Below are 11,817 nucleotides of genomic sequence, written 5' to 3'. Positions count from 1 at the left end.
TGAGTGTCATCAGCATAACAATCATATTTTTTAGATTTTTTAAATATAATTATTTTGGACTATTAGTTTAATATCCACCCATCCATTTTCTACCGCTTGTCCGTTTATTTTTGACATTACTTTATAATTGTTTTTAAATATAGTTTAATAATGTTTCAATTTGAAATAGTTGTGCAATTGTTTAAAAAAAAAATTATATATATATGTTTTAAATATATATAAATGTATATTCATACATATATATGTTATATATATATATATATATATATATATATATATATATATATATATATATATATATATATATATATATATATATATATATATATATATATATATATATATATATATATATATATATATACATATATATATATATATGTTTTAAATATATATATATATATATATATATATTTAAAACATTTGAACAACTATTTCTAATTTAAACTTTTTTAATATTCTATTAAAAAGCTCTCATTTTTTCATTTATATTTGTTATTATACATTTCTAAATAAACATTTTATGTATGTACATTTAAAGGCGCAGACGGGGTTTGAACCCATGATCTTTGGATTACGAGACCAACGCCTTACCACTTGGCCGCTGCGCCTACAAGACTTCAGTGCACAATGTCAAATATTGGTAAATTCAACTAAGAACACTGAAAATCATATTTTTTAGATTTTTTAAATATAATTATTTTGGACTATTAGTTTAATATCCATCCATGCATTCTTTACCGCTTGTCCCTTTATGTTTGACATTATTTTATAATTGTTTTAATATCAAACAAATAGTCCAAAATAATAATAATAAAAAAATCAAACAAATATGATTTTCATTGTTCATAGTTGCGCAATTTACCAATATTTGACATTGTGCACTCAACTTCTGTCAGCGCAGTGGCCAAGTGGTAAGGCGTTGGTCTCGTAAACCAAAGATCATGGTTTCGAACCCCATCTGTGCCTTTAGTAATACATCAAATGTTATTCTATGTCTTTATTCACCTCATGCAGCATTTATAAATAAATAGCATTCAGAATGATCACACACATAAACGGATTATTTATGGAAGTGTTTAATTAGAAATAAAATGAATAATAACAAAAATTATTGAAAAAAGGAGAGCTTTTTAATCAAATATTTTAAGAAAAACAACCAAGGTGAAGGCCCAATGTTCATTTGAATGTATGAGCAAAAACCTTGTTTGAGGTAGGAAGGGGCCAATTCTATGATGTCATCATTAGGGAAATGAACACTTTCTCCACGGTGAGAAGGTTCCAGACTTCAACTGGACTCATCACTGACCTATAGTGACCTTTGACCTCACACACGACGCACAAATCTTCATCTCAGTCTCGGCCTTCATTGATGAATCCGGCAGTTGGCGAGAGAGCCCGCACCTGATTGGTCGAGAGCTGTTACCACACAGCTGCAGAATGATTGCACTTTTGCAGGCATCAAGTGTTCTTTGCAACTTGTCTTTTCTTGCACACGCACAGGCCACAACATTAGGTACACCCGCATATTAATCGTAGCGATAATCCTACATTTTTGTGGTGATCAATGAAGCTTCTTTGTGCTTTGTTTGCTCAGAGGACCAGCAGAAGAAGAAGAAGAAGAAAATACTGCAAAAAGAGAAAAGCAGCCCGGAAGGAAAGTCCAACCTGCAGCGCTCCAAAACCTTCGTCAGTCTATTTTTCAGGAGAGATCGCAAGGAAAGGAGCAGATCAAGAGGCGAGCTCCTTTTCGAAACTCGCTTTAAAAACCTTTTTTTTTTATTCTCATGCTGATACATTCCACCTTTTATGGATCAGACAAAAGAAAAAGTGCTGACGTCAGCGGAGACCACCCATCACCTGCCCCGGAGACCCTGCAGCACGTGGAGGACGTGTCCAGGAAGACCCTCAGCCAGGACGAGGTGGCGGCAGTCATGAGGCACTGCCAGCGGGTCAGTGCTGAGACTAGTGAGCGTGTGGCACACTCACTCGCCGTATCGACTCTGCCTTGATACTGTCTCTCTCATTTCATCATAGCGCCATCTGGCCTGCAATTAGCATAAATAGTCATTAGCATATATGCTTTTTTTTTTTTAAATGAATATCTCTGCAGAAAGGAAAATGAAACATGCAACTCATGAAAGGTCAACGAACCAAAGGACATTTACCTTTGTTTTCTTTTTTCTTCATGATGCTTCAACATCCTTTGACACATCACTACCTAAAACCACATTAAATAAGTAGACGCCTCAAAGCAGCTTTAAGATTCTAAATAGACAAATGCTATTGTGTGATATAGAGGATCTTTGATTGGATTTTTTTTTTTTTTGCAGTCGGTCCCTAAAAACAGCAAAGCACTCCTGTCATATAGAATATATATTTCACTAGTACTTTTTTTTTTTTTTTACCAGTAAATCCTTTAAAACAGCAAATCTGTTCCGTCATATAGATGATCTTTGACTGGATTTTTTGCAGTAAATCCTTTATAGCAGCAAAGTCGTTCTGTTATATAGAGGATCTTTGACTGTTTTTTTTTTTGCAGTAGGTCCCTAAAAACAGCAAAGCATTCCTTTCATACAGATGATCTTCGACTACAATTTTTGCAGTATGGATCCTATAAAACAGCAAAGCTCTCATGTTATATAAATGATCTTCGACTAGAATGTTGGCAGTATATCCTTTAAAACTGCAATGCACTCCTGTCATATAGATGATCTTCGACTAGAATGTTGGCAGTATATCCTTTAAAACTGCAATGCACTCCTGTCATATAGATGATCTTCGACTAGAATGTTGGCATTATATCCTTTAAAACAGCAAAGCACTCCTGTCATATACATGATCTTCGACTAGAATGTTGGCAGTATATCCTTTAAAACTGCAATGCACTCCTGTCATATAGATGATCTTCGACTGGAATTTTTGCAGTATATCCTTTAAAACAGCAAAGCAGTCCTGTGATATAGATGATCTTTGACTAGAATTTTTGCAGTATGGAACCTTTAAAACAGCAAAGCACTCTTGTCATATACATGATCTTCGACTAGAATTTTTGCATTATATCCTTTAAAAACAGCAAAACACTCCTGTCATATAGAAAATCTTTGACTAGCATTTTTCCCCCCAGTAAATCCTTTAAAGCAGCAAAGTCATTTTGTCGTATCGAGGATCTTTGACTGTTTTTTTTTTTTGCAGTAGGTCCCTGAAAACAGCAAAGCATTCCTTTCATAGAGATGATCTTCGACTACAATATTTGCAGTATGGATCCTCTAAAACAGCAAAGCACTCCTGTCGTATAAATGATCTTCGACTAGAATGTTTGCAGTATATCCTTTAAAACAGCAAAGCTGTTCTGACATATAGATGATCTTTGACTGGATGTTTTGCAGTATGTCCCTAAAAACAGCAAAGCACTCCTGTCATATACATGATCTTCGACTAGAATTTTGCAGTATATCCTTTAAAACAGCAAAACACTCCTGTAATATATATGATCTTTGACCAGTATTTTTTTCCCCCAGTAAATCCTTTAAAGCAGCAAAGTCGTTCTGTCATATACAGGATCTTTGACTGTATTTTTAATTTTTTTTGCAGTAGGTCCCTAAAAACAGCAAAGCATTCCTTTCATAGAGATGATCTTCGACTAGAATGTTGGCAGTATGGATCCTTTAAAACAGCAAAGCACTCTTGTCATATAGATGATCTTCAACTAGAATTTTGGCAGTATACCCTTTAAAACAGCAAAGCACTCCTGTCATATAGATGATCTTCGACTAGAATGTTGGCAGTATGGATCCTTTAAAACAGCAAAGCACTCCTGTCACATACATGATCTTCGATTAGAATTTTGGCAGTATATCCTTTAAAACAGCAAAGCACTCCTGTAATATATATGATCTTTGACCAGTATTTTTTCCCCCCAGTAAATCCTTTAAAGCAGCAAAGTCATTCTGTCATATAGAGGATCTTTGACTGTTTTTTTTTTTTGCACAATGTCCCTAAAAACAGCAAAGCATTCCTTTCATATAGATGATCTTCGACTACAATTTTTGCAGTATGGATCCTTTAAAACAGCAAAGCACTCCTGTTATATAGATGATCTTCGACTAGAATGTTGGCAGTATATCCTTTAAAACTGCAATGCACTCCTGTCATATAGATGATCTTCGACTGGAATTTTTGCAGTATATCCTTTAAAACAGCAAAGCAGTCCTGTGATATAGATGATCTTTGACTAGAATTTTTGCAGTATGGAACCTTTAAAACAGCAAAGCACTCTTGTCATATACATGATCTTCGACTAGAATTTTTGCATTATATCCTTTAAAAACAGCAAAGCACTCCTGTCGTATAGAAAATATTTGACTAGCATTTATTCCCCCAGTAAATCCTTTAAAGCAGCAAAGTCATTTTGTCGTATCGAGGATCTTTGACTGTTTTTTTTTTTTTGCAGTAGGTCCCTGAAAACAGCAAATCATTCCTTTGAAAGGATAAACTGCCAAGATCTTCGACTGCAATATTTGCAGTATGGATCCTCTAAAACAGCAAAGCACTCCTGTCGTATAAATGATCTTCGACTAGAATGTTTGCAGTATATCCTTTAATACAGCAAAGCTGTTCTGACATATAGATGATCTTTGACTGGATGTTTTGCAGTAGGTCCCTAAAAACAGCAAAGCACTCCTGTCATATACATGATCTTCGACTAGAATTTTGCAGTATATCCTTTAAAACAGCAAAACACTCCTGTAATATATTTGATCTTTGACCAGTATTTTTTTTCTTCCAGTAAATCCTTTAAAGCAACAAAGTCGTTCTGTCATATACAGGATCTTTGACTGTATTTTTTTGTTTTTTTTGCAGTAGGTCCCTAAAAATAGCAAAGCATTCCTTTCATATAGATGATCTTCGACTAGAATGTTGGCAGTATATCCTTTAAAACAGCAAAGCACTCCTGTCATATAGATGATCTTCGACTAGAATTTTTGCAGTATATCCTTTAAAACAGCAAAGCACTCCTGTCATATAGATGATCTTTGACTAGAATTTTTGCAGTATGGATCCTTTAAAACAGCAAAGCACTCCTGTCATATACATGATCTTCGACTAGAATTTTGCAGTATATCCTTTAAAACAGCAAAACACTCCTGTAATATATTTGATCTTTGACCAGCATTTTTTTTCTTCCAGTAAATCCTTTAAAGCAACAAAGTCGTTCTGTCATATACAGGATCTTTGACTGTATTTTTTTGTTTTTTTTGCAGTAGGTCCCTAAAAACAGCAAAGCATTCCTTTCATAGAGATGATCTTCGACTAGAATGTTGGCAGTATGGATCCTTTAAAACAGCAAAGCACTCCTGTCATATAGATGATCTTCGACTAGAATGTTGGCAGTATATCCTTTAAAACAGCAAAGCACTCCTGTAATATAGATGATCTTCGACTAGAATTTTTGCAGTATATCCTTTAAAACAGCAAAGCAGTCCTGTGATATAGATGATCTTTGACTAGAATTTTTGCAGTATGGATCCTTTAAAACAGCAAAGCGCTCCTGTCATATACATGATCTTCGACTAGAATTTTGCAGTATATCCTTTAAAACAGCAAAACACTCCTGTAATATATATGATCTTTGACCAGTATTTTTTCCCCCAGTAAATCCTTTAAAGCAACAAAGTCGTTCTGTCATATACAAGATATTTGACTGTATTTTTTTTTTTTTTTTTGCAGTAGGTCCCTAAAAACAGCAAAGCATTCCTTTCATGGAGATGATCTTCGACTAGAATGTTGGCAGTATATCCTTTAAAACTGCAAAGCACTCCTGTCATATAGATGATCTTTGACTAGAATTTTTGCAGTATGGATCCTTTAAAACAGCAAAGCACTCCTGTCATATACGTGATCTTCAACTATAATTTTTGCATTATATCCTTTAAAACAGCAAAGCACTCCTGTCATATACGTGATCTTCAACTATAATTTTTGCATTATATCCTTTAAAACAGCAAAGCACTCCTGTCATATAGAAAATCTTTGACTACTATTTTTCCCCCCGGTAAATCCTTTAAAAATAGCAAAGCTGTTCTGTCATATAGAGAATCTTCGACTATAATTTTTTGCAGAACACATTCAAAACAGCAAAGCACTCCTGTCATTTAGAAGATCTTTGACAAAAAAAATGTTTAGTGAATTCTTTAAAACAGCACCGTTCTCTCATATGTAGGATCTTTGAAAGAAAATCTTTGACAAGCATTTTTGCAATACATCCTTTAAAACAACACAGCGCTCCTGTCACAGAGAAGATCTTTGACTATTGTTTTTTTCAGTATAGATAGATCCTTTAGAAAACAGCAGTGTTCTATAGAGGATCTTTGACTAGTATTGTTGCAGTAGATCAGGGGTCACCAACGCGGTGCCCGCGGGCACTAGGTAGCCCGTAAGGACCAGATGAGTAGCCCGCTGGCCTGTTCTAAAAATAGCTCAAATAGCAGCACTTACCAGTGAGCTGCCTCTATTTTTTAAATTTTATTTATTTACTAGCAAGCTGGTCTCGCTTTGCTCGACATTTTTAATTATAAGAGAGACAAAACTCAAATAGAATTTGAAAATCCAAGAAAATATTTTAAAGTCTTGGTCTTCACTTGTTTAAATAAATTCATTAATTTTTTTACTTTGCTTCTTATAACTTTCAGAAAGACAATTTTAGAGAAAAAAATACAACCTTAAAAATGATTTTAGGATTTTTAAACACATATACCTTTTTACCTTTTAAATTCCTTCCTCTTCTTTCCTGACAATTTAAATCAATGTTCAAGTAAATTTATTTTTTATTGTAAAGAATAATAAATACATTTTAATTTAATTCTTCATTTTAGTTTCTGTTTTTTCGACGAAGAATATTTGTGAAATATTTTTCAAAAAGATTCGAATAAGCTAGTTTTTCTCTTTTTTTCTTTTCTTTTTTTTTCGGTTGAATTTTGAATTTCAAAGAGTCGAAATTGAAGATAACCTATGTTTCAAAATGTAATTGTCATTTTTTGTGTGTGTTTTCTCCTCTTTTAAACCATTCAATTAAGTGTAAATATCATTAATTATTAATAATAACATAGAGTTAAAGGTAAATTGAGCAAATTGGCTATTTCTGGCAATTTATTTAAGTGTGTATCGAACTGGTAGCCCTTCGCATTAATCAATACCCAAGAAGTAGCTCTTGGTTTCAAAAAGGTTGGTGACCCCTGCAGTAGATCCTGTAAAACAGTGGTCCCCAACCTTTTTGTAGCTGCGGACCGGTCAACGCTTGAAAATTTGTCCCACGGACCGGTGGGGGGGTGGTGGGGGGGTGTGTATTTAATATTTTTTTTTTTTTTTTTTTTTTTTTTTTTTTTACATAAATAAATACAATCATGTGTGCTTACGGACTGTATCCCTGCAGACTGTATTGATCTATATTGATATATAATGTATATATTGTGTTTTTTATGTTGATTTCATAAAAAAAAAAAAAAAAAAAAATTAATTTAAATTTCTTGTGCGGCCCGGTACCAATCGGCGCGGTGGTTGGGGACCACTGCTGTAAAACACGTACAAGGCTGTCAACTTGTCGACCTAAAGGTGAATCAAATATTTGTACTTTCAGTATTTGTCTGACAAGGTGCTGGAGGACTTAGTGCGCCCCCTTGTGGCCATCTTGGACCGGCCAGAGAAGGCGCTGCTTCTCAGGGAGATCAGGTGAGTGTGAGCCACTCTACTGAACTCCCTCATGCTTTCTTCCACACTGTCAGTCAAAAAGTGTGTCTGTGTGATTGTGTGGTGGACAGGATGTTGATTCCTGCAAGTGACTTGTGTACTTTTGACAACATGGTGATGCCCTTTGAGCTGCAGGCCTTCACCGCTCTGAAGAGTCGAAGTGGTGAGAAAGGCACAATTAGAGAATTCAGTCTTCCCTCACTGGTGACAACATTTAAATCACCTGATATTTTGTTTTTTATTTTTTTAAAAGGGCTTTCTCCAGCTCTTCGCTCCCCTCGCAGCGGGACCCCTCGACGCCACCTCATCACCCCCGTCCCAGGTGTGTGACGTCACCTCATGACCTCATCAACACGCACAGATACGACTCGGGTTTCCATGGCGACGTGTTGGCTTGTGTTACTGTCACTCTTTAACGGCGTCCGGAGCTGCGTCACACAAACACAGGAGGGAGATATCGATAGTTCCCTCCCCCTTCTCACTTTCGCAGGTCAAAGGTCAAGGTGGGGAAACAAAATGACAGCAGTTGCAAGCTGAGAGGAACATGTTCTGAAAAGTGTAATCTTGTAATCAAATAGCAACAGGGACGATTTTATCTCTTTTTTTATGCTCTTTTAAATATGTGAGCCACTTTGGAAATGCACCCAGTAGACACAACATTAGGTACACCTGCAATGAGGTTTTTTTCAAGTGCTGCTTCTGCTAAGATGATAATGACTGACAATATCAGCAATGCACATTACATTGATTCATACTGTCATCAAACTACTTACATTATTATTTTTAAATATTAGTATGATTACATACAAGTAAAACACACAATTGACAAAATAATAAATTAGTAAACGTAAAAATAGCATAGTATTTAAAAGCATGTATCTGTCATTTTTGTTTCTTAGAGGAACTTTTTTTTTTTTTTATCAAACTACTTAAAACAATTAACAACATGATAAAATAGTAAACATAAAAATAATCATAGCATTTAAAAGCATGCATTTGTAATTTTTCTTTCTCCTTAAAGAAACATTTTAAAAAATATATTTTGTTACACATCAAACTACTTAAAATATTTTTTTATCAAACTATTTAAAACATTTTGAAAAATAATACAATTACGTACATTTAAAAAACAATTAACATGATAAAATAGTAAACATAAAAATAATCATAACATTTAAAAGCATGCATCTGTAATTTTTGTTTCTCCGTAGAGAAAATTGAAAAAATATAAATTTTGTTACACATCAAACTACTTAAAAAAAAAAAATCAAACTACTTAAAACATTTTGAAAAATAATAATACAATTACGTACAATTAAAAAACAATTAACATGATAAAATAGTAAACATAAAAATAATCATAACATTTAAAAGCATGCATCTGTAATTTTTGTTTCTCCGTAGAGAAAATTGAAAAAATATAAATTTTGTTACACATCAAACTACTTAAAAAAAAAATCAAACTACTTAAAACATTTTGAAAAATAATAATACAATTACGTACAATTAAAAAACAATTAACAACATGATAAAATAGTAAACATAAAACTAATCATAACATTTAAAAGCATGCATCTGTAATTTTTGTTTCTCCTTAGAGAAAATTGAAAAATATATATTTTGTTACACATCAAACTACTTAAAAAAAAATCTAACTACTTAAAACATTTTGAAAAATAATAATACAATTACATACAATTAAAAAAACAATTAACAACAAGATAAAATAGTAAACATAAAAATAATCATAACATTTAAAAGCATGCATCTGTAATTTTTGAACATTTTAAAACAAAATATTTTGTTACACATCAAACTACTTAAAAAAAATAAAAAATAAAAAAATAAATAAATATATATATATATATATATAATAATAATTACATACAAATAAAAAAACAATTAACACAATAAAAAAAGTAAACATAAAAATAACATAACCTTAAAAAAAGAATGATACTATATACAAAAACAAAAAACAAATACGGTCAACGTTACTTTGATTAGACAAAATATTTTCAACGGGGAATTTAAAGAAAAAATAACAACAACAACAACAACAACAACAAATATATTAATACAATAAATAAATATATATATATATATATATATATATATATATATATATATATATATATATATATATATATATATGTCGTTAGTTTTTTCTTATGAGAATGTTCAATGTATTATATTAATTTACTTATTTTTATTTCATATTAAACTATTAGCAACTGTTGAATAATTTTTTTTTTTTTTTAAAAAGTACCCCTATCTTTTTGAATTATTTGCTTTTTGGGCATGGGGGCAAATCAGTAATGATTCATGAATCAAATAATTATTTTGATTGACTTTTACTGCATATTGTCATATCTTCTTTTTATTTGTCCAACTAAATTCTTCATTTATGTCTACACATATGTATATACTATATACATATATATATTATTTTTTTTACTTTTAACTTTTGCAGGTTTGTATGTTGTATGGTGTGTATGTATATATATATATATATATATATATATATATATATATATATATATATATATATATATATATATATATATATATATATATATATATATATATATATATATATATATATATATATGAATATTTCAATGTTTCCAGACTACAGGGGTGGATTCCTCCTCCAGCCCGTGCTGACGCAGGATCATCACTTGATGGAAAACATGGAGGCTCTGAGTCTGTCCGAGCGAGGTCACATGACCCCATCTCAGTTGTTCCCCGCACTGCTGGACGTACCCGTGGACAGTTTCTCCTCGTCCTCCGATGCCCGCCCCCGCTCTGTCAGCCCGTCGCCCGCCCTCACAGAAGCCCCTCACGGCTCCCAGCGAGGGGGCCACCACAACGCTGTTGGAGGCCCCGAGCGAGGACGGTCACCTGTGAGGAGGGGGAGGGACGTGAGTCCTGACACTTTAAGGACACACGGTGTTCCCTCACCCCGGACCACCAGGACGCCCCTGAAGGAGGTTTTTGACGGACCCCCCAGGGTCTCAGTTAACGGACATTCTAATAGCGGAAATACTGGAGAGTACGACATTTCCACACTGACCATCTCCAAAGCCAAACAGTCTCTGGGTAAGCGTGGTCATTTGACCTCATTTGAAAGTGTTTCAAACGCTAAGTCGCTTGATTTGGACGCAACATTAGGTACACCATCACAATCCAATTACTGTAGATCTGAACAGCCGTTATATTACAAAAAAAGTATAACATTTAATATAAATGTAGTATTTAAATGTTTAATCTGCCCTATTTTTGCCGCATTTTTTTATCCAATTCAAACCTTTGTTGTTTGGCTCATTCAAGAAACAATTTTTTTTATTTTCAGAAGAAATTCCACATTTCTCGGAATTCCACATTTTCTCAAACATTTTTTCTTGTCCAAACATTTCTCAACTAATTCAAAACGTTCCAAATTTAAAAGGATCCTTCCTAATGTCAGACAATTGCTATTTTAGCTGGTATAAACCGCAGAGTCTGATATTTGTTAGCATTGTTAGCATGCTAACGTTAGCATGCTAGCCTTTTGGCTATTTTTGCAGACATACAGTATATTTAGTTTCTTGACGCATGTTTAGCATACTAACGTTAACATGTTAGCTTTTTTTCCCCTAGTTTTGAGTCAGATATTTTGGTATTTGACTGTTGAGACACAGTTTTTTGTTTCATGGCGCTATCTGGCTAGCATGCTAACTGTTGGTATTTCAGTACGGTTTTCAGCGTTCCCACAAAATTGCATTTTGTTGTTTATTAATGATATTTTAATCATAATAATGTCAATTGGTTTTATGTAATTGTAACTATTTATGTACTATAATTGAGTTCACATTTTCATATATATATAATAATATATAAAAATATTGTATACAAATTAATGCATTTCTGGATTTAATTTTAAACCACATTTCATGTGTAATGGCAATAAATTTAATTCTAATCCTAATTATTCAAATAAAAGGCAATGATATTGTAATGAATAACAAATATAATATCTCATTATTTACAATAATATAAGAGCTAAAAACTAAATGGAAATACGCGTTA

The 11,817-nt window shown here is 32.9% G+C and overlaps 1 protein-coding gene and 2 non-coding genes across 3 annotated transcripts in view; 2 read left to right on the top strand and 1 right to left on the bottom strand.

The window, feature by feature from the left end:
* The window catches only part of pdzd7a (PDZ domain containing 7a), a 53,915-nt gene that overhangs the window by 24,877 nt on the left and 17,221 nt on the right, over positions 1 to 11,817 (top strand). The window contains exons 8-13 of the mRNA XM_062057608.1: positions 1,598 to 1,738; positions 1,819 to 1,952; positions 7,637 to 7,728; positions 7,818 to 7,909; positions 8,000 to 8,068; positions 10,378 to 10,848. Of these exons, the coding sequence (XP_061913592.1) occupies positions 1,598 to 1,738; positions 1,819 to 1,952; positions 7,637 to 7,728; positions 7,818 to 7,909; positions 8,000 to 8,068; positions 10,378 to 10,848 (999 nt within the window). The remainder of the gene's footprint in view (positions 1 to 1,597; positions 1,739 to 1,818; positions 1,953 to 7,636; positions 7,729 to 7,817; positions 7,910 to 7,999; positions 8,069 to 10,377; positions 10,849 to 11,817) is intronic.
* trnat-cgu (transfer RNA threonine (anticodon CGU)) lies at positions 540 to 611 on the bottom strand. The gene has a single exon. It is a non-coding gene; the product is annotated as a tRNA-Thr (tRNA).
* On the top strand, positions 898 to 969 carry trnat-cgu (transfer RNA threonine (anticodon CGU)). The gene has a single exon. It is a non-coding gene; the product is annotated as a tRNA-Thr (tRNA).

The sequence above is a fragment of the Entelurus aequoreus genome, linkage group LG09 (genome assembly GCF_033978785.1).
Source record: "Entelurus aequoreus isolate RoL-2023_Sb linkage group LG09, RoL_Eaeq_v1.1, whole genome shotgun sequence".
Classification (NCBI taxonomy): domain Eukaryota; kingdom Metazoa; phylum Chordata; class Actinopteri; order Syngnathiformes; family Syngnathidae; genus Entelurus; species Entelurus aequoreus.
Note: the sequence above shows the minus strand (reverse complement) of the source record. Positions and strands in the feature narration are given on the sequence as shown.